General features: G+C 42.2%; 1 protein-coding gene across 1 annotated transcript; it reads right to left on the minus strand.

Annotated features, from left to right (window-relative positions):
* Positions 1–1,995: 1,995 nt before the first annotated feature.
* Positions 1,996–23,714, minus strand: RPA1 (replication protein A1, 70kDa). The gene is made up of 15 exons (XM_009874477.1): positions 23,642–23,714; positions 23,003–23,111; positions 22,120–22,208; positions 17,497–17,583; positions 16,243–16,372; positions 15,240–15,342; positions 14,092–14,160; positions 13,755–13,947; positions 12,537–12,676; positions 10,754–10,902; positions 9,325–9,457; positions 8,100–8,276; positions 6,717–6,824; positions 3,352–3,438; positions 1,996–2,998 (listed from the first exon to the last, which is right to left on the minus strand). The coding sequence occupies exons 1-15, from the start codon at positions 23,667–23,669 to the stop codon at positions 2,891–2,893; spliced, it is 1,710 nt and encodes a 569-aa protein (XP_009872779.1). The 5' UTR covers positions 23,670–23,714; the 3' UTR covers positions 1,996–2,890.
* Positions 23,715–23,939: the final 225 nt, after the last annotated feature.

Raw genomic sequence — 23,939 nt, forward strand, 5'->3', positions numbered from 1 at the left:
ATAATGGTTGAAGCCATCCAGCAATAACCTGGACACTGGCAGGGGGAGATTTATGATGAAGGGAAGGAAGACACAGGTTTGTTTGCCAATAATCCAATTAGCATTGTGAGTGCACTCACTTCTCCTTAATTAGCACAGTCAGAAGAGCCCAGAGCCTTCTGAAAAGCCCCATTTTGCACGTGTCAGCGGCCGCAGTCACCTGCCAGGGTTTGGCCGGCCCCAGCCTGGCAATGAGGTGGGAGGAGAGGATGGAGACCCCTCCGCAAGTTCCCCGCCCTCGCTCCTCGGCTAGATGGCAGCTTCCAAACTTCACTTTCTTTTGGTTGACTATTAACCAGTTATCTTCAACAGTTCTAGCCTGTGATCAGGGGAAGGAAGATATATAGATATATGCATATTTATTTTATATAAGTGGGAAAACATCTCCATCTCAGAACTTTTTTTTTTTGCTAAATTAGCTCTTCCAGGCCCCTCCTAAAAAAAACTTCATTCTCCTACTCAGCGGTGTAGTCCTCCTCTGTACTCGCCCCAGCTGAGATTCTTTTTTGCCTCTATACGTAGCAGACCAGAACTGCACAGAGCATTTGAGATGAGATCTCGCAGCAGAGGCTTATATAATCCTATGGTACTTGTATAGCTATACTAGAAATACCTTGCCTCACATAGCTTAATGTTTTTATCACATACTAGCTGATTAAAGCATGATTAAAACCCTCCAACTCTTCAGTCACTAATGAGCAGCCACTTTATAGCAGAGGGTTGGGTTTTTTTTCATCAGCCCTCAAATAAATGACTTTTCACACAAACTGTTCCAAGTTGATTTTCTGTTCCAGTTCTCAAGGTCATTCAGCTGATCCTGTAAGATACCTTAATACTCCTGAGTATCGATATCGTCCATCTCCCGTGCTCTGGCTGATGGCACAGCAACCCCAGCGATCCGGACACATGGCAATTCCCTCTGGGAGAATGAGCTGCCCCAGCAGAGGCAGGTGCACGACATCGTCCCATAAAGCTGCAGAGCCAGCAACTGTGTGTGCCAGCACAACCACAGTAAAAACTTCCTGGTGTACATAGGCCTGAGAACTGGAAACGTTCTGCATCACCACTTGTTACCAGACCCCTCCAACCAGGAAGGATGGACACGAAGGGAGAAGCAGGACTAAGACAACTGGTTAGCAGAGCGCAAAGACCGATCATCACCGCTAACCTACCATTTGTCAATCCAGAACCGTGCTGAAGACTGTAATTTCCTAGTGGATGCTTTACAAGCAAGGTCAGAGGGAACAAATACTTCAACAGCAATGCAAGACACCAGAAGAGGAACCCAGGCAAGATCCTCAGAATCCAAAAAAAGTGGAAGAGGTTGTCTGTGCAATTAATGGGCCCATGTCTATCAATGAAAATAGCATTTACAGTTCTTAAACAGAAAGACTTAAGATGATAAACAGGAAAGCACATGAAATAAAGGCCACCAGCTGAATACATGAAGAAACAGTGTTCTACACCGCAAAATAAATAAAATTTCAGTTTTGTTACCAGAGACCCACTGCAGTATTGCCTGGATGCGTGGAGCTGTGCAGCAAATGCCAAGCTGTGAGCTGCAGCCAGGGAACACATAATTAATGTGATTAGGAGCACACAGAGCTAGCATGCTCTGCTGACTGAAAAGCCCAGTAGCATAATTACTGTTTTCTCTACTAGCTCTATGTCTGAACAAATCTCAAAGCCTGGTTAGTTTTAGACTGCTGTGTAAACGTCAATAAAAATCCCAGAAGTGCCAGCTCATCAGCATTCGCAGGCACAGAAATGGTGAAAATATCACTGCATTTCCATGCTGTTAACACCAGGCAAAGAAGTCTCCATTCTTCAGCCTAACCTTAGAGTTTGTAACAAGGTAACATCTCCCCCAAGTGAATGCCTATTATGAAAGCTAATTAATTGCTTTCCAGTAATGATAAGTCTTTGGTGTTCAAAGAAAGCAAAATTCACTACACAGGAATTAAGCGGGTGTTTATTGAAACAAAGATCCCCCCATTTAAAGACCCGTTTCTGATTAACATCGTTACAAATAAAACCAGGGAAACTGAACACACAAACATACAAAATATGTATAGGAAGGAAATGTGAGCTGAAATCAGTCAAAAATCCATAGTATTAATTGAAGAGAAAACTAAAGCGATGCTTTGTAGTTGCCTAGATTTCCCTGGGGGATGGAGAGTCAATGCTTATCTGCCTTCCTCAGAAGAGACAATTTTGATTAATATCAGACCCATCTGACTCAGTCTATTAAACCCTGAAGGAAGGATATTCTTCAGATATAAGAGATACGTCTTTGATTAATAATTCTACCATATTGCCATTCCAAGCATTAACAACTGCATGGCACCTGTGGAAAGAGAAAGCCTTTGAACTGGAAAGGAACTAACTTGCACTAATAGACCTGTTCTCCTTCGTTCATACCTGAAAGCTGCCTGACACTCTTCCTCCTGCCCTCTGCCGAAAAAGGCCAAGTGTCAAGGCTGTCACTACCTTCTTGCCAAGGCGACACAACGGGTATATAATTCAGCTTTACATGGCGTAAGAAAGCAAAGTTACTTCAGACATTCTGAACGGTTTGTCTAAAGACCCCGGCAATCTGTCTAGAAATTCTTTAGAGCTGTCACAGCTTAACAGACTTTACAACACCCTGGTCACCTGAGCACACTCTTACCTACCAGGGGTGTATCTTCAGATAACCACTTAGCCCTCTACACTGGACTACGATGCCCCATGTAACTAATGCCAAATTGCCACACACAGGTGAAGGGAAAAAAAAAAAAAAAATCAACATAATATCTTCTATTGAGTTTTTCTGGGAAGTTCTAGCTTCGATCAGCCAGCACTCACTTCTTCACCCTAGCTGAGCGTTTCTCCTGATGCTTGCGATCAGCCTCTTGCTGTATTCTCTGTAGTTCACAGGTTTGACGTCGACTGCTGTAGCCTTAATACGAGATTCGTCCTGTGAAAGAGAAATACGGCATGTAAAAGAACACCAAGCACTCCAGGCGTTTGGTTCTAACCTCCTTCTGCCCCAATAACTTACTGCTCTTGGAACCAGGGTTAGCTGGGAGTGCAAACTTGCCTCCCAGAGCAGCTATGCTGTTGTCACTTGAACCAAGCCAGGCTCGACGAACCCGCGAGTGAGCAGTGTTAATGACAACAGATGCCTCCTTCAGTGCTCAAGCCTGGCAGTATTTTCTGTGAGCAAGTACCTTTGGAAACTTCTTCCCACAAAGATAAGAGGAGGAAGCCACCTCCCGTGGAGACAAGTCAAACTACAAAAGCCACATTTGCCTTTTGGGAAATACTTACATTGTAAGTCTCCAGTTTCACTCGGATCCTGAACTCGTACGTGTTGAAGTTTGCATTTTGGAACACTTCCTCAAATGCCTGCTCGTTCTGCGAGAAGGACAAAGACAGATATCAGCTGCAGACACTCCAGGCTTCCAGTAGTACCATGAACTTCAAGAACAGCTCATCTTTTGCTGATGTCGGCAAAACGATGGAGCTAACTGGATCATGTAGGCAGAGCTGAATCTTCCAAAGGCTAGATGCCAAAAACTTACAAGTTTTTTAAGAAAAAGCCTAGTTCAAGGTGAAAACTTTTTAGATACCTCCCCAAAATAAACGTACCATTGCACTGAATCTGCAGGCACGGGTCCAGCGTGAAGATACTATAAATCTACACGAGACCCTCTCCTGCTGCTGAACTGTCTAATTCTGATCTGCTACGACCACAAAACCTGATAGAGTTCAGTAAACATTTCCCTGTTGTCTCGTTAGGCATTCTGTTTCTCTGCTTATCCATCAGGGCTGTATGTATCCTTCACAGCCTGACACAGACCTATTTAAAAGGATGCTCTATGAAAAAAAAGTGGATGCATGTTTTGAACATGCTTTTATAACCACTCGAATGCTCTGTCATATTTATAACATAAGCTGCTTCTAATTACCATATGAATACTAAGTATCGCCATCATTTATAACAGACAATTTGTCAAAACAGCAGAAGAGAAGCAGACAAGTTGTGGAGACTGTGGGGAAAAAAAAAAAGTTTATTTTTGTAAAAATTAGTTGTAAAAAGCCTTGCTGACATTCCATAAAAATCCTGCAGCCCCACGATGGCCTGATGGTACAGACAAGTAATTATTAATGCATTTATCTACCAGATGCACTTGACTTGATCAGTCACTCCAGCAGCAGACAGAGCATCTGATCTGGAATTGAACCCACCTCAGATTCACTCATATTCCAAGCGTTACATCTGCTGTTTTCAGATGCACGCAGCACTATTTTACACTACACAGTGATTCTCCTAAGGTTCAGGAAAGCACAACAAATGAAGGTGAACAGGAGTAGTTGGTTTCACAGACTGCAAAACTTAGGCATACGCTCCCTGAATATTAAAAACCTCTTCTTCTGACCATCGTATGGATTAGAGCACAAGAAAACTTGTTTAATAAAGCAGTTGGCTTCTGTTTCCAGCTCTGTCACAAACTATGCTAACCACTAGCGAGTGGAAAATGCCGTTAGCGTACCACTGCTACTCTAGATTACCTTCTCTGGTAACAAGCACAGGGGAGAAAGAGATGAAAAACCTTGCATGCATATCTATGCTTAGCGTGGTCACTGGCTGTACGTGGATTCAATACCTGCTGTGAGCAGTGGAAAGACTCCCACCACCTTCACAGGATACTGCATCAGGTCTTCAGAGGGGAAAAAAAAAAAACCACCACGAAGAAAAGCTTACAGAAAATGCATCAAGTACCTTTTCTAAAGGCTCATAAAAGTGTCAAATCAAAAACAATTTCTGCTGGAACACAAAGCATTCCAGCTCAAGGGCTCATTCCATATTATATTCCATTTTCTAGCCTCAGCCATTTCCATTAGGCAGCTCTTCAAAAGACATTACATGTTTGTACCTATACATAGGATCTGCTGTCTCTCCTTCCCCACCCAGTTCACTTCAGCATTAAAAGCGACAAAGAAATGTTGCTTGAGCCAAGATTAACTGTGACTGAAGTAAAAAAAAAAAAAATATTGACAAGGTAAGAATGTCTGAAAATGAAATGCAGAAGTGCAAGCACATCTAGTTGGAATGCCCTAGCAATGCAACTTCTACAAAACACTGGTGTCCAGCCTTCATAACATCACAAAAGCTCAGCATCCCACACCCACAAGCTTTGTACCGCTTACCTCAGACATCCAAAGTGCAGGGAATTTCCAAACCCCATCCTTCTGTGTAAATTACAACCAGTGTCTCAGGACAACCAGGACTACAACCTCAGCAATCCCTCCTGCTTCATTTCTTTCCCACAGCCAAGCCATGAGTTAACCAACAACCATGGATCTATGGAGCCCTGGTACCAACCAGCTTTAGCCTGAGCGCACAGCCATGCTCATATGCAATTCAAGAATTTATTATGCTTTCCATATCGTTTACAGAAACAAACCCACACAGATTATATAATAGACAAATAAAAATCAGGAAAATACTAATTTGGTCAGAAGAACGGCAAATGCAGCAGAGAAGCACGTAGTAACACAGGGTAGAAAATACTGTCAGCGTTTAATGACTTACAACCTTAAAAAATGTTCTAATCTGTCAGAGAAAGGTCACTCAAGCATCTCCGCCAATGACCTATTTTACAAGTCATGGTTTTCATGTGACCACAAAGTTTCTGATGATATTTGGGGGGAGGGTGAAAAGAAAAGAGCCTTCAGAAGCAGGCTAACACCCATTAGTTCAAAAAGCTTCCTGCCTGCTTAAAAAGAAACATACAAAGTGTTCTGGAACTTTTTGATTTTGTAAACAAATTTTTGGAACGCATTAAGGACAACGTTGTTAGCGTTCATGGTTGAAACAGTTTTTTTGCAGATCCAGTCTAGGTAGGATGATAAACCAGCCTGTCCTTTCTCGTGGAGTCACACGTGTTACAGCTGTCAGCCCTCTGCAGGCTGTAGCGCTGTCATCAGGTAATCAGCCGTCTCGTGAGGTCCAGGTGATAAGGACAAGCTCATCTCCAGCTCTTAAGAGCCAAAAGAGCTCAGAGTTAGACAGACTGACTGTGGGAGCAAACTATGGGGGAAACCAAGCAAATCTCTGTTCGCCAGGCAGATGGCCTGTGGAAAATAATCCTGAGGAGAGTAAACAAGTCCCTGCCAAGAACTTCAGACTGGGGAGAAGCAACAATTTGTGAACTTGTAACAAGAGACTGAAGTCCAACATCTGGAGAAAAATGTTGGGCTGCCAGGCCCCTGAGCTGGCCTATCGCCCCCAGAACGGGCAATACCAAGTTCTTGCCAAAGGAAGTAGAATATCCCTTTCTTTCACATGGCACTTTCCTGTTTGTTTTAATCACCCTCTTAGCTTCTACAGCAACTACACGAGCATAACCCATTGCCTTTGCCACCTCTGCTGACCGAGCGGTGCCACATGTCAGCACGTGGAGATGGAGATCATGCTTTCAGACGGATCAGCACTAGTGTTCCACACGTACCTTGTCTTTCTCCAAACTGCCTTCAAAGTCAACACTACAAGAATATTTCCTCCTTACAAGGAGGATCAAAAAACGCAAGAAATTTGAGAGTGGCTCAACAACAAGAATCATGAAACAGTTCAACTTCTAGACATTTACTAAAAAAAAAAAAAAAATACAGTGAGTTAATTTACTGACCTTTTCCTTCAGTTCTCCCAAGAAAGTTGCATTTTGCCCAAGAATGAATTCTGCTGACTCTTGGAAACAAGTCACCCACTGATACTCTAGACAGTCTGCAATGGTCACCTAAAAAAATAACAAAAACCAGAAAAGGTTACTTCATCCAGTTGCCTATTCCTCAGGGAAGACAGAGGATAGCACAAAACAAGAATTAATCTCGCAGCTATTGAGAGTTTAAAATTTCCAGTAATTATCAGAGCCTTGTGTACCAAAGGTACTTCCCATCACTGAGGGCAGAAGGCAGGAAGGCAGTGACTTCCTACCTTTTCTTTTTAAGCTCCATAGAACGTCACAATAACTTACTGCAAGTTAATATTGACAGTTCACTGTGCCACAGGAACAAGCCAACAAGCTCACAGCGGTACACGCTGACAGATATTCAGCTCTGCTGTCACTGATGAGCTGTGAGCAACAACAGGTAGCCCAGAACACCGACCTCCAGGGGGGCCACCAGGGAGACCACAAACTGCATTTACTTTGTACACACCTGGGTACTCGAGCACAAAACACACGTGCCGCTGCGCTGCGAGGAAACTATCAAAACATTTGAGGACAAGGCAGAGCAGTAGAAAGAACAAGGAGTAGCTTCACGTGCATTTCCCAACTGCTTTGACAATCAGGAATGGGAAAACAGGAGACACCTGATCTGAAGGCCTTGATCGTCCCCTCAGCATCCCCTTTATATTCTGCGAGAATATTCCTGGAAGTTATCTGCTTGAAATTATTCAGACACAGTTTGCGTTTTAGTGAGACTGCAGGGACAGTTCCCTTCTCTCCGCATGCCCACCTGGCACGGCATTTCTAAGAAGCAGATACAACTCTAACTTACCATGTAAAACAAAAGAAGGTTCAATGCTTACGGCGTAAGTGGGCACCACAAAAATAATCCCCGTACAACTTTCTGAAGTAGGCTCCATTAAAGCATGAGACAGAACAATACTTACAAAAAAAAATGTACTAAATATAGGTAGCAGCTGTAAAAGTGCAATTACTGCTCTCCAGAAATGCCATTTTACTTCAGTTTATCTTCACTACTGAAGAGGCGTAGGCCATCTGTACTCTGCACTGCATAGTACACTTGGAAACCAGAATCAACCGAGCTAGCATCAACTTTTTGGCAAGGAGAAAAGCTTTTAATTGGAACACTAGGAAAACAAACTGCTAATCAGCTCAATGAACCATCCCTCACCCAGGTACAGCACACAAGCCGCTTCAATATCCTCTAAGCCAGAGGCACCACAGACAAACAGCACTCGAACACCCCATTCTCTCGACAGATTTCCATTTGGTCCATTACAAGGAAAAGAGCAAGAAACACTCTCCTCTAATCCGTTCACTTACCAGAAGCATCATGCGGTACTTGAAGTTGGGGAACTCACGATCGCACTTTTCACAACGATACAGTCCGTTTTGCTGGTCTATCACTTTCTTGTTGCAATCCTGAGAGGGACATGCCTGGTACATACAGTTCTCTTTGCGCAGATGTACGACTGTGCCCACACAGCTAAAATAATCCGCCTAGGAAAGTGAGTGTGCAACATTAGCCTCAAAATACTCAGTGTTTTCCAATTCGGAATTAACTACAAAGCAAGGCGCCCATACTTGGATATTTAGGATTAGAAAGCTTAACAGCTATGGATTATTGGGAAGCTGTAAATCAACTCCTCTGTTGCAATAATTTTCAGGCTTCCATTATGTTAAATAAAGCCCCTACAGCAAGATTATTTTGTGTTTCCATTGCAGGAGACTCCAGTTGCTAGGTTTTCTTAAGATAAAGCATATTTGCTTCTCCATTGTGTCTGTTGAAATCTCTGCTTTTTTTCACAGGATTAAGATTCTGCACTTTCCTATGCTGCTTTTGGGAGTCAAGACAAAAAACCAGAAAGCCTACTGTGTAGTATTACAGATAAGCATTTGATTAAACTATAGCCTAAAGAACAAAATACCCACTCACCATACTAAAATAATCACGCTAATGGTTTAAGACCACGGTCAAGTCTTTCAAGAGATAAACAGAGGCTGCTTAAGAAGCACACGCAAAAATCTCACAGAATACAGCTGAACTACAGGTAAAGTTTATTCCTTAGACAGAAGATCTTGCATATCCTGAATGGCTTAGTACTTAAATTAAATTAAAAAAATATTAAAAATAAGAAGCCGCATAAGCCCAGAGAGGTTACTGAACTTGAGTATCAGAGACTTGGCTTTTATTACTTGCTTTTCTATTGACCAAGTGTGCACCCTTGAAAACCACTTCCCCCTAATGCAGCTCTTTGCCCTAGAACACTTTGTGCTATTTATACAAACATCTTTGGGGTGAACTCCTCCCCGGCCCACTAACACACGGCTTAGAATTCTCTTCCACACACAGTATCAGGCCGCATCCCCAGCAACAAGCTTAAATTTATTTGGAAAAAACCAATGAATATTATTTAACAGCATAAATTCTGAGAGAATAAGCACATACTGCTCAACAACAGGACTACTTCAACCCGCAGAACGCCTGCATGAAGCTTTGTATTTTCTTCCCAGTACACAAGGTTTGTACTCAGCGGCCGTGCTTTACCTTATCTCCTTGTCCCAAGTTCTCGGCTTTGGCTTCAAACAAAGTTTTCCAGTTGGTGCTGGCTCCAGCTGCTGGCCCACCCTTCACATCAGAGATCGAGGCACATTCTAGAAGCTGCCCCTCGGAGTCAAACCTGGGAGCACAAAGGTGTACTTCTATTTTTGGGTAGCAGACCGTACGGACTTATCAAAAGCTCCCATTTAGTTTCATGTACTTAATACTTGAGGGATTTTTTTTTTTATCAATGATTGCAAAGAAAACAATTACAGTAATTTGTATATATTTCAAACAAAAATAGCATTTCAGAATAAGTTAATAGTCCGACTTAATTAGCACAGTATTTTATAAACCCACAAAAGGAGAACAGCTTTGTTCTATATAACTGCAATTTGTTTGCCAGCTAGTGGTCAAACCACGCACTGCATGCTTCTTAAAGGCAAGTCAGATAACAAGATTTAAGGGCATCAAGATATTTCCATAATTAAAATTAAATTACATGGTACCATTATCTTTGCAGCAGCTTCGAAAGAAAAAAAGCAAATAGCATTGAAAAGATTATGCTTCCTCTGTTAAAATAAGAAAGCAGAGCCTTTCAGCCAAAGGTTGTACTGCAATCCCATTGTGGGGTTTTCATTTGAGAAACACACCACCAAGACTCAAGAACTGAACTTAATTGAAGTGTGACAGCAACAGCGAAGACCCACAATCAATTTTACCTTCAACAATCCTCTCAAGTCTGGCAGAACCACAGCTCAATGGCAAATGGAGGATGCCATTGTGTTTTACCCATGTTTGGGTGATTTAACTAGAACCTGAAAAGCCCAGGATTCACAAAGATGACGCTGTTGACACTTAACCCTATTCGTACACGCGCTGCATTTCACTGTATTAGTAGTTATAGTAAACGATTTAACCACTGCCTACAGGAGAAGCAACAAACCGCCAAGAAATCACCTTGTTTTCCTCACGACAATAGACCCGTTATTTTGCTATCTGAAAAACATCTGATGAGGAACAGATGCTGGGAGAAGTCAACATAGTTCCTCCAGCCCAGACTAAGCGAGCGCGCGTCGGGTTGCACACCATGGAGAAAGCCTGTGACCAAAAACGCCGTTCTCTGGGATCGTGCCTCGGAAAGCAGAGCTGGTCAAGTCTGATTTCATGCTGCCTTCCAAGGCTTTGGGTCAGCATGCTCTACTCCTAGTTCAATTTTTCAAGGTCTGTCATAGAATTATAAGTTTTTGAACTGAACAAGTTAAGAAGGACAGCCTTTCAGGCTCTAGGGCTTTCAAGGAAGAGACACTTCTATCAGCCTGGAACTCATATCCTCTGCTACCCTTCTTCAGTACTGTGCAGACTCCTCAGGTACAGAATAAAACAAATACTCCGCAGCAGGGTGGAATGAATCAACATAACCACACATTCATACCATCCTCGGAGCTTAAAAGCCTCTGGGCTATCAGGGTTGATGATAACTGTACTCGAGGACAGGACAGACAGGCTTCTACCACCAAAATCAGAGACTCGGGCTCCTTTGATGGCTACCACAGGTTGTCTAGAACCATCAAACTGTTCAGCCTGCATGTGTGAAAAAACAAAAAAAACATTAGTAGCACGCTAGAGTAAAGGTATTGAACTTGCAGTCGTAATTCACAGATCATGACAAGAGACCAAATCTGAATCACACTATCTGACTGAATTTAGAAGGTAAGGGTTTAGATGCTATCACCAGGAGTTTAAGAAAAAGGCAGCTAACAATTAAAGCTGTAATCCTAACACCTCAGCTCCCAGGGCACCAAAGAATCCTTAAGTCCCTCCAGTGGTTTGGAAAAAAAGGACTGGCCCCCTCCAATTAGGAGTTTTACACAATGATTTTTAGAAAGGTAAATGGGTAATGAGAATGGAGATTTCTCCAAACAGGAGAAATGATTTGGTCAGATTAGATCGTTCAGGAGATGAAACATCTCATTTGACTTGACTGAGCCAATCACACCTATTCTACTACAACTTAAAAAGCAGAAGCGTAGATACGCTGACCAAACACTTCCCCTCAACTTTCCAATCTCTGCTTTAAATCTCATAAAGCTGCTTTAATGCTGTTCAATTGCCATCAGTTTGTTATCTCAGTGAAGTCTGACACTAACAAAGAACATCTTGGCACAGGAGAGGTTTCGAAAGGTATAGATTTTCTGGACCCCGCATCACTTAGCGAGCCAGAGTAGGATCATGTGCTCAAGGTTTACAAACGAGCTAGAGCTCACGGTAGCATTCACTGGATCCAGGAGATGCAAAAAGAACACAAAACACATCCCAGCAGTTCGGGCAAGGACTGTTACAAAGGAGATACAGATTCTAACCCTAACTGTGTCAGCCACACGCCATGTCTCACCTCCCCTCCACGCTTGTTCTTGTTTCTCTCCTACAAGCAGATTTCACTTCACAAAGCACACATCCCAATCTCTGTTGGGAGAGTTATGCCATGAATCGATTACCAATAGCCTCTCCTGTAACTATCTGGTTCAGCCTCAAAACTTGGTGATACTGAAGTTCAGTTTACTCCATTTGTATCAGCAGTTAATGGTGCTCAGCTACCTACACTTGATCATTTAGCCATAAAGCATTCCTTGCAAGCTGGCAGGATCACTCCCATTTTATAGACTGCAACATAAATCCCTAAGTACCTAGGACACTGGCGGAAAACAAAGTAGCCTGTTAAAAGGATGGCAGTTTACTGCAACTACTCAAACTTTCAATTGCAAGGCTCTGATGCTTTAAACTCCCAGTCAGCGATACAGCCTCTCGACCCTCCCAGTGAAGCAGTAATTTAAGCAGGGTAACATGTATCCCACCCTACCAATAAAATTAATCTCAAACGAGACAGCAGTAGCCACCGGGCTTTTCCATAATCAAACTGCAACTTGTACCCTTTCCTAAACCAGAAGCCTGCTACCTTCAGTCTTTGGGCTCGAGACGTAATGTCTGCAGTTGTTCAGAACACATTAGTCAGATCATGTCAGCAGTTTGTCAGAGAAAGGTTAAGAACATCACACCTGCATGAAACCAGACAAGCCTTTCACCTTCTCTCTGCCCCTGATCCTTAAACACCCAGGACCTGTCTCCGTGCTATGCCCATCTCGGATGACAACAGCACACTTATTTCCTCACCCTACACAAAGGAACCTTTGCTTCAGAACAGGTAAGAGAGCACATACCTCATTTCCCCATAGCGTAGCTGTCACCAGTTTCCCCGACGTATCCATCAGATGCACATTCCTCTTTGATACCTCCCTGTTGTTAGCTTTCACTGTAATTTTAGTGACATCTTCATAGCTCTTACAAATTCCAATTACATCTGAAAAACAGTTACAATTTAGAGTTACTCAAGGGTCACAATTGGGGAATACAAGATCACAAGAGAAGAATTCAAACCTACTGTCAGATTTTTACCTTGCATCCTAGCTCCCTATTCAAATCAAATCTGATATGGAAATTAAGTGTATTATGGTAGGAGTGCTCCACTACAGAACTCTTCAGTGCTTTAATTTTGTTGACGAATTCATTAAGATATTCATGAATGCAAGCCTCCCCACATTAGTGAGATCAAGGCACCGCACTATCTTCTCCCAACACATTCTGTGGAAGGACTTCAGCCCTGATCCTGTCCTTCAACAGCAAGACTGTGTGTTACAAGTCTCTTGGGCAAGAGGTTTCAAAGTGACTGTAGCACAACAAAGCCGCTGCCTTCACTGCGGCCCTGCGACCTTAAGCTGCACCTGCATGTTCGGGTAGCAAGAGCCAACGTGATCCCTTTTGCACTCCCTAAAAATACCATCATTAATATTACAGATCTACCTTTAAAATTCCTAGCTGGATGCCTCTGAATCACAGGCATCTTGTGCCTCTGAAACCTGAGAACCCTCGCCCCCACCCAAGCCTCTGATTTTTTCCGGAGTACTCTGCCCAACAAATTACAGAAAAACAAACCTCCGATACTTCACAAAGCAAGCCAAAACAGTCATGCAACTTGGACTTGGATGCAACGAATTATGCCAAAATCACTACAGAAATAATTGGATAGGGAAAACCACGGAAGGTATGAAATGCACACGTGCCGTGCAAGGGCATTTTTCTTTCAGCCCTCTTCTGTGAGAAACAACGATCATACTAAAATAAACAAGTATCATCTACTGTCTTTAGTTTGAAGCACGAGTTTGAAGAAAAATCATTACATATTGTTAGCAGAACAGGGCAAAGACCTCTTAACAGAAAAACTGCCCAAGGTATTTTTAATGGCAACCACTTAAAAGAGAATTTCATTTAAGAGATCACTACACTCGAAGCACTGCATGCTCACCACCTCCCTGGTATTCAGGACACAAAAAGTAAAACTCCAAAGCTTTAGAGCTTGTTATTTTGCTACTTAGACTGACCAACAATTGAGTCTTTGGGTGTGTTCTCCAGGTCAGAGATGGATACGAACTCGAACTGAACAGATGGAAGATGCTGGGCATCATCGCAGGGCACAACTGAAGTCTCATTAGTGAACGTAATCTCATAGTCATTCTTAACAGCTGAATATTGCTTGTTAGCAGTCTTCAAATTGCCTTTGGTAAAATAATATACCTACAGGAGAAAGCAATGAAACAGAGGCTGTTATCACAAGTCAGACAGAGAAAATAGATTGCGTTCACCTTTAAAAATCCTTGCTAGGCTGAAGTTCCTCTCTTCTAGCTCATGTCAGTCTATGAAAGCACAATGCCACCGTACCTTGTTCAATTCAATGAGTGGAAAGAATTTGTCTGCTTGATCATTGAATGCAGTAGCTCTAATCTCACCCTGCAGGAAAACAGGAGAGCTGGTCAGAACCGAAATTTGGCACGAAAAAAAAATACAAAGAAATCTTTGCAGTGTTAAGTGGCATCAGTTTTACAGATGCAGTGTGGTCTGCTAGGCTAGCCCCAGGCGTGAGAAACAAACAACATTCTCGCATTTGTGACCACCAAATCCCATATTCGGGTCTCACTGGTGTGTCTAGAACCACAGAATGAAATGCCTAAGAACTACATATGTCATACATATACACCTCTGAAAAGGTATTCCTAATAAAACTGATATTAATTGCCACTACATTAAAAAAATCAACTTGATTATGCAGCTCCACAAGTCAGCACACAGTATATTCTGTTATCTCCCACTCGTACATGTCAAGCTTTTAAGTAAGATTTAATAACAATTATAAACTCACTAGATATAAATATGCTTTTTTAAAAAAAATTGAGTGCACACAGTACGCAGAGAAAACAAATGGCTGATGACAACATGTTACATTATTAACCTCACATTTTATCCTAAACATAATCTAGCAGAATCTTGTTTGTTCTCACGGCAGAGGGCTGTAATTTGATAAGAGGTTTGACAAACTGCAAGCTTAGTTGGATTAACCAGATACCATTCCTCAAACAAACCACAGATGAAATTTCCTAGTATTACAATAATTCGTACCTCGATTTCCTCATGGAAGCTTATAATTTGGAGGCAATGCTCCTCTCGCTCCTTTGTTTTGTAATGTGAAACTAAGCAAGGATGAGACCTCGCTCTGTCTACAGGAGACCACCACAAACCTCAGGATTAGGTTGTCAGCTTCCAAAACAACGAAATTTTGAAGCTGCAGAAATGCAGTCACATACTACAGACTTTAGTGAAAAATAATCATTAATGCCACACATTTAAGGCTTCATTCTGGATAAAAACTGGGTCATTGATGCTCAACTTAACGAATACAGGAATATAAGCTTCAGTCATAATATATAACAAACCCATTTCCTATAAGACACCTGATTTCCTCTATTCTGTTTTCATGAAGGCTTCATCAGCATGTGGCATACATTATCTTTCTCTCGACACATGACACTTACGCTTTCATCAACCAGCTCTACAGAAAAGAGCTTTCCTTCACCACGGGAGTTGCTCCACGTGCGGATCTGGCCTTTTTGGGTAACGCGAGCACAAATGGTCCACCTGAAATTGTGCAAGAAATCACTATTCTGTGTCTTTTTTTCTTAAAGAACTGGAACGACACTATTTAAAAGCCAGAATCTTCCCACTGCACCTCAGCAACTCTCCCTGCTTTTCTGCTGCTTTCTATTTTAACGGCCTAGAGCATTAAAGGCAGAGAGTTGTAGAGAAAGCAAAGCAGGCATAAAGCATCTAGTACGAGAACAGTAGTGAACAATCCTTCTGCATAGCAGGCTTCAAATCTTTTGCTTTTCTACAGCAGGCTTCTCACACAGCACTTCGCCTCATCTGAAAAGCCAGGCTAGAACTCAAGAGCTTAATTATAGGATTCACATTTAACTTGGGTAATCAAATCAGTTTGCGTAACTTACAAATGTCATTCATGAAATAATTACATCCTCCTGCTTTTCAGCAGAACAGTGGCTGAAGTGAATAGCTTACTGAGCTGTTTTGTCATTGAGTTACCAAAAAGAAGGCTGATTTAGGAGAAAAAGAGAAATCAATTGATTTTCAACTGAAATATTAAAAGCCTATCAAGTTGAGCAGGGTAACTTCACCAAGACAATGCAAAGGCAATCTCAGATTGTCAGATTTGAAACTGGAGGGGCAAAAAAAAAAACAAAACACAAAAAAAACCCAAAAACTTCAAAGAAAGAAATCACGCATCCACAGAAAAGCCACCAAAACAAAATCCCAAACACGAAGCAAACAAAACCCAAACTCATATAGCTGTTTCTGTGGAGGCTTTTTTGTCTTTCTTGGGGTAGTTTTGTTGGTTTACCTATAAAGTCAAAAAAGAACTCAAAGAATGATTTGACAGAGATTCACGCGTATGAAAACAAGCAGCAGCTATGGTTCCCTCCCGCTTGTGACATTAATAGCTGGCAAACCACGGTAACTCACTTAGACTGGTACGGGTTCAAGCTGGCGATCGGCACCACTTTGGCCTGCGATCCCCCCGGTGTCTTCGCTGAGCTGGGAGCGCTTGCTTTACCAAACTGGGAGGGAGCGTGGTACTTTGGAGCAGCAGGACCTTTCAAAAACCACCCAAAAAAGCATCAAGAAGTTCAGCTTTGCAGACAAAAGCCAGGTTATAACCCACTGCCGGTGCAAGGTCAGGCAGAACATTTCCCAGCACGCTACGGGGAGCTGCACAGAAGGTAGAGGTACACTTAACACCGGGCAGGCACTTAAGCTCTGCTCACAGGGCTCTGTGGGCACTACAGAGTGACTAAAAGCTTGCTGAATCACTTCTGCTCTTGGTCACAAGTATTTTCTACGCTGCAAACTGCTGCAGAAGAAAAAAAAACACTCAGACCTTTAGAGCACTTACACTGGCAGTGGAGATGTGTCCACGGTTTAAGTGGGAAATAACTAGTTAGCAGTAAATTCTCTAAAATACAGCACACTAAGTTTTAGATCTACACCATCTGGGGGAACAACGAAGGAACGGTGCCCCACAGTCAAGTAATTTCCTGACATAAAGCAAAATTGCTAATTTTAAACTGAATCTCGTCCATGCATAAGCATAGAACTCTTATGATCAGCTTTAAGTACAAGTAAGAGCTTGTTTTCAGATGCAATAAGCAAACATCAAAATTTTACTATTTCAAAATACCTGTTAAACAGACAGGTTAAAGCAGTACCAGGAGCTAGGACCTGACAACTTTTTTTCTCCAACAAAGTCTACAGGCTGACATTTAAATTGACTGCCTTTTTCAGCACCTCCCTGAAGTCCGTATTTAAAGATGCACTGTCAATTCCTTCAGTCCAATACTACCCAACCCATCTGGCCTCGATACCTCAGCATCGGGAACACACCTGCCGGCCAGCTCCAAACTGTAACCGGCTCAGGTGGCCACAAAACACTCCTTCAGGAGTGCAAAACTGCATCAGACTAGATGTTCCGTTTACGCTGCTTTGTCAAAGTTGATTCCTACTTATTCCTTGGAGAAGAGGGACAGGTACTTGACCCCTTTTAAAAGATGTGTTCTCTCTCTTTAGAGAATTCACCTTGTCAATCCATGGGTTCTTCTTTAACGGAGTGTTTCTTGTGCAACACCAGTAGAGAAAGGATTTTTTTTTTTTTTTTCATTTAAGCTGTAGTTTCACACTGCACAAAGGGAAACCAGAATTCCCACCCAGGATTCCTCTTACCTGGTGTTGACAAATTGCCATTTGGTTGCGGTGGTTTGCTAGGTGCTGGGTTTGCTGCTGGAGCTGAAGAACGTTGCTGCCCTTGCCCTGGTAATCAAGTGGAAAGAGACTGGATAGTACAGTAGGGAGCACACAAACTAAAACCACCCTTAAACCTTTCAAGGAAATAAAACTCGTATGAAAAAGAATTTAAAACACAGAGAATACATGCTAAAAATCAGGTGTTACAAGGCATAGCAGTAGCAAGTCATGTGTTGAACACCACCACCACGGAGGAATTTCAGTCAGATCTCTTTCCTCAAGCAACCGCTTTCTACTTCGAAAGAGTTCAGGGCTGACAGTGATTTAAAAGAATAACACTTAAGTAATCTTGACAACTTTTCAGTTTTTATAGGCTTCTTTTGCTCTGAAAGGTAGTTTCTGCTACTACCTAACAGCTGAGATAAAAACTGTAGGAGAATTCCCTCTTGCAACTCAGAAAGGGCCAAACCCCCTCTGGATAAAGTCAAACCTGAATTTAACGCAAGAAAAACAAAACATGCGCTATATTTTATTTAAGATAATTATTGTGGGGGGTAATGAAGTCATCATTTCAGCATTCTCCAGGCTCTCTCTTGGAACACAACAGTACATCGTATGCGCAGCAAAGTGATGCCACAGTAAGTACAGATTGTGCATCAATTTTTTTCCATATTCCAGGACTTTTGCTTCCCTTACATTGATTACAAGAGGAAGAGCAGAGTGACATATCTAGAGAAATTGCACATTAGAAGACTTGATCTACCATTCAAAAATTTGAATTCCTTTACAGAACAATTCTCCTATCTTATTTTGCCTCCAGATGAGAAAATATCGAACACTTTTATCTTCCTGGATGCAACTAAAGCAGTTCGCAGTCCTAGGTTTGCAGTCCTAGGCCTGAGCAGGCAAAACCCTCCTGATTCGAGATGTGAGAGGAAGATGGTCAAAATAAGTGGAAAAGGTCAGACCAAGCCCAGAAGCATCAGGAGGTACAAGAGCAGAGAATCCCAGACCAGAAGGGCAAGGAAGGATGTCACAGAGGGAAGGCAAAGGAGCAGAAGCAACGCAGTGAGACCCCGATGGAGTGTCACCTGGTGACATACGGTCTACCGAGGTAACCCTCTCTTTATTTTTAATTCAAAACAAGGTCCTTGCACAAAAAAAATACCAATTTGCTCCTCTAACGTGCCGCAATGGAGTCACATCGGTGAACTGGTGACAGCAGTCTCCCTGGCAACAGAGTGACGTCAAACACCGATGTGTATTTACTGCAGGATCCACTAGATGGAGAAGCCCGATTTCACCCTCGCTCAGCTGCCTCAGGCACCCGGAGGACCTAGTGAGGGTCAGTGCTCAACACCCCAAATTCATTTTGTGTAAGGGGGGGCGGGGGGAAGAGAAGAACAACTCTGGTGAGGAGAATATTCAAGAGAAACAGGAATGTGCAAGACACTTCCTTGCTACTTGTGTTCCAAATGTTTTTTCCCCCCTGTACGGCTTCTTAATTTAAAAAATCCCACCCAAACAGGAAAAAAACAAACCAAAGACCACCTCATACATTAGAACACCTGTGTATTATAAAACACAAATCCACATCTTGATGGCTGCATACCCATAGCCTGGTGCTTCTCAACAGATTAAGAATACAGTAACGTAACTGTGCATGTGTTCAAATACAGAAGCAGCCAAAATATCTCTGCAATTTTCTTGCTTGTAGAATCTAGGGACTCCTAAACTGTGATCTTTGGTGGCTGGTGGCCTATGGATCACTTAAGGTGCTCAAAAAAAATATGACTCCTCTGCCTGGTTTTGGCTGTTTTTATTAGCAGAAGCTGAAGAAGCACTTGAAAAAACGGATCCCATTTCTGCTGTAGATACTGAGTTGGTCAAAGCCAAGACCTTTGGCCAAAGCCAGCGGCACAGCCCATTCAAATGTAAAAGCCTCCAAACGTCCTCCAAGAATTTGTTACCAAGAGGTACTGCTACAAGTGCCGCGGTGACAGAACACGTATCAAATCTTAACGACGGTGGGAAGGGCAAAGAATAAAGAGTTGAAGGCAACGTATAAGTACACAAACATTGAAAGATTCATGACGGAAGTTAAGCATAAGTAGCAAGTAATTGTCACAGTAAGAAGAAAGCCCAGCATCAGAAAAATTTGAATGAGATTAATGACAGTAATAACGTTACCAGCTAGTCTTCAACAAGAACTAAACTGCTCAATCTTAATTTTCAATACTATTATGAAATGCTGCCTGAAAAGTTTTTATGATATGTATTAAGAAGATTGTGTCTCCAGCTTCCTTGTTAAGGCAGATTAACCACCTACTGCTCGAGGGTAAAGTGGTCAAAAGCCAGCTCCTCATGCCCCAGGTCCTACGGTGCTATTACAGCGTAGCGAAGAATATTCCTTAATCCTGGGTCTAGCAATTTAAAATCTGTATTTCAAGGAAGACCAAAAGTAGGACTAAACACTCTTTTTAAAATACCTGAACGCTGGTTTTTGTTGTTTTTTTTTTTCCTCATGAAAACCACAAAGTGCTCTTAGATACTCATTCTGCAATAGCCAAGCATTTCTCAAAAATACAATTTCTCAATACATACAGGAACTTAAAGAACCTGCTCCTTGGAATACACCTCTGCCAGTTTATCAAGGCCCTCGCGACAAGTCAGGCAGCACTGCAGAGCAGGGAGGCTGGGTTACGAACGCTTAATCTAAACTATTGCCTTCTTCTGTAACTGAAACCTTATTTAGCACCAAACAGAAGGGCGGGAAGCCTGCAGAATTATGTCAGTGTTAAAATGAAACATACACCACATCAAATTCGGCATCTCTTTAACTAGTGCAAGACCACACGTGCTATGAACACAGACCTGCAACATCTCCAGAAGCGTTGAGATTCAAAAAGTTCATTGCTGAGTACTTTTGTAAGCCCAAATATAGAACACAACTTTGACCAAAGTCAGGCTAATTTTACCGAAATTTATAGTCTTAAAGGTGTATTTTCAGCTCAGTTCTGTAAGATATCACGTTCCCAGTCGTTTCTAAGCAACAATATGATAAATGAAAAACACTATAGTTCACAAGCTCTTGTATCATATAAGCAAGGGAGAAGGGAGGGAGGCACAAAACAGTCTGCTCAGTAGCTATTCTGAAAATCTCAGGCTCTACAGCAAATGTGGGATTAAACCATAAAATCCGAGATGTCAACACATTTTTTAAACAGCAATTAGCTAAGTAACTATCAAAGGAACAAAGGATTCTTTAGGCTCATTTAACAAACGCCCATCTAATTCCCTTGGAAAAAGAAAAGTTAATGAAGGAAGATGTCTGCCAGAGTCTAGTTTCTACTTCAGTTAGTAGATTTTTAACCAGAATGGCACCGCACCTCACCACCACTGTTTGTCCGGAATATCCTACAGAAAATCATTGCCATTACTGTGTGGTCCCTTATTAATAAAAATATATTAATTCACTTTCACTGGGGGGAAAAAAGAACGTTCAAGAAGAGCTCTTTGCTATTAGATTTCAGACATTATCTTTATATATGTCAATGACAGAGCTGTTCAAATATTTTCTTTACGTGCTTATTATCCTCTCTCTTTAGAAAAGATCAGAACTGGAAGAACAGAACATACTTTTGAATGTATCTGGGGTGGGAGAGAATATTAATTCAAAAAATGTTTGCCCTAGAACTCTAAGCTCAGCACACAAAAGCGAGGAACACAATTACTTCTACAACATAATAAAATCAAAAGATTTATGACAGGCCAGATTAAGGCCCACCCAGAGCATCGCTGGTTTTCAGAAGGCAGGGCAGGAACGGGTGCTGTACGCCGGCCGCCACGCTCTCGTACCAGTCTCTCATCTACATACTTGAAGTAATCTAAGTTTTAGTGCTTCCTGAACCCAACATTCCTGCAGAGGATGTATTGTGATGTTTAACAGCCTTTAATGGATTTTTTTCTTTCACGTCTAATTGCTTTTTGAGGCTGTGCCAATTTCTGGCACCTACCTCAACAAGTTCCATAATTTAAGTACGCGCTGTTCGGCGGTGAGGTACTGCCTTTGTTTTAAAGCCGCCACCTGACAGTATGAGAACTAAAGAGCATCAGATGAACATAGAAAAGAAAGAGATTCATCATTCTTTATTCATCCCCTCCACGCCATCTTACACTTTGACAGAGCACTATTACATCTTCCTCCTGCTGTTCTCTTTCCAGACAGAAGAAATGGCAATCTATTTGATTACTCATTATGAGGAGACACAGAATAGCTTCCGCATCCTTACCGGAACTCTGGGTAGATACCACTGACATATGATAGAAATACGTCAAATTTTATCACAGGGTATAGATCCTTCTCAATACTATGTAGAGACGGAAGCTTCAACCATGAGGTAGTTTATTAAAATATGAACAAAACCCATTCTGTGTTACACAAATAGAAAGGATTTGCAAGATCTGGGTATCACTGTTCCAGGTATAAGAAAGCTGAACATGTCTGATGCTGCTTTTCAAGTGGAAGCAACAGACAGCTGAGAGGCTATCGGAGCAGAGACAGTCTGCTCAGAACGGCAGCTGTTTACAGAGGACACTCACCTTCATTGTACGGCACTGGGTTGCCAATATTCCCCCCAACGATATCAGCAGTTTCCAGAACGTCTACATCCATCAGGATCACCACTCTCCTACAACACAGGACAGACAGGAGTAAAGACTCACTCTCTCTAAGTCTGTCAGGCTCTGAATATCCTTTGCAGCAGAGAAGAGAACCGACCGTTAGAGGCCAGATTCGGGATCTGGAAGACAATAGCTCTCTGCTGTCAGCCCTCTCACGAGGTACAAGTAGCTTAAAACAGCATCACATTTCAACCGAGGGCAGGCTGAACGGGCACACAAAAAAGCTGAAATAACACAGCGTTTTAAAAGTATCAAAACTGTGTCAGGTCTTATAAGAGACTACATTCCCTCCGCAAAAATGCTGAACAAAACGAGTATGAACCTTAGTTCATATTTTTCAAGGTGCGTACATAGGTTTTTTTCTAGACACATACATAGCTTTTACATAATCACTTCACTAGGATCACTTCTCGTTTTACAGCACCCTATGTCCCTCCTCTCAAATCTTAATAAAAGGCCAGATTCCACAACACCCAAGTAACAAGAAACCTTCATTTTTTCTTTTCCACAACAGATAATTTTCAGTGAGCATTAATGAAGCTTTGTACAATTTGAAGTATTCCAACTGGAAGCCTTCAGCTGCTACGCATGTCTGCACTCACTGCGGTCACATTTCATTGTTCTGTTGGGTTTTGCTTCTGCTATTGCTCGTGCTGCACACTTTCCCTCCTGCACGCTAAAGACTGAGTATTTTCAGATAATCCCAGACAAAAGCATTTGGACTCTACTTAGTCACAAAAGACAGAGCACCCACCGGTGCAGCTGCCTTTCAGTAGAACTGTGCTTAAAGAAACAAATATACCTTCCATCTTTCAAGCTGTTGACAATGAACCTGTTAACCTGGCAAATACAATGGGCTGATAAGCGTTCCTCTTCCACCAGAGGGTTCAGCTGTGTTGCCAACATGAATGCTGCAGAAATAGAAGAAAATAATAAACAGCCTTAAAAGGGGCTGCCATGGCTGGGCACAACTGTTCCAACCAATCTAGTGCTGCGTTAGATCTACAATCTGCAGTAGCTCAGTTGATTAGCACACAGAAAACAGCGTTAACAGCTAACGAGTCATCAAAACAGACCATAAATCACACCGTATTTATTCTCCAAATTTAGAGTGTAGTGACAGCTAGAATAATCATATATCAAAGAAGTCAGAAAAAGGTTAAGCTGAACTACTTTAAAATCACTGTTATGTACACGCACGTATAGGTTCCTATGCTTTCATTACACCCTGGAGCAAATTAATTGCTCATAAAGAAACCTCCACAGGAGGGATTTTGTTTAACTGTTAAAATGCCATTGCACATTTCGTAGTTTCTGGCCCCCATGCATGCCACACTCTTCTTCACTACCCATTTGGTCACTCTGCAACTAGACTCTAGACCAGGAGCACCAGTAGTATCTCCACACTTGCAAAAGCCTCCCTGCAGCTTGCCATACTTACAGGAGAGGGTGTTAACCCCATCGCTCATTAACACTCGGTAACGAGGTGGCCCATTTCCTGTAGCAATAGCCCGTGTGTTCTACGGGGAAACAACACATTATTAGTTCTCATTTGCCCAGAAAGTCTCAAGAAACAAAGTTTTATCGATAGCAAATGACTTATCAATGCAGGGTTTTTTTTGCGTGGGGGGCTTGGTTTTGGGCTGGGGTTTTTTTGAGCACCAGTGTCAAAAGCACAGCCTAAGTCACGTAAGATGAAACCAAAAGGCCATCAGCCTTGCTGGGCTCCTCTGTGGAGG

This window comes from Apaloderma vittatum, unplaced genomic scaffold, assembly GCF_000703405.1.
Source record: "Apaloderma vittatum isolate BGI_N311 unplaced genomic scaffold, ASM70340v1 scaffold25618, whole genome shotgun sequence".
NCBI lineage: Eukaryota > Metazoa > Chordata > Aves > Trogoniformes > Trogonidae > Apaloderma > Apaloderma vittatum.

Bases quoted from the DNA above. Each gene is read 5' to 3' on its own strand.
- RPA1 (XM_009874477.1), bottom strand. From the start codon at position 23,669: ATGAGCGATGGGGTTAACACCCTCTCCT. The intron at 15,343-16,242 runs GTGAGTTACCGT...GCACAATTTCAG, and splicing joins TTGAACCCGTACCAGTCTAA to GTGGACCATTTGTGCTCGCG. The intron at 10,903-12,536 runs GTATGTGCTCTC...TCACACATGCAG, and splicing joins CTACGCTATGGGGAAATGAG to GCTGAACAGTTTGATGGTTC.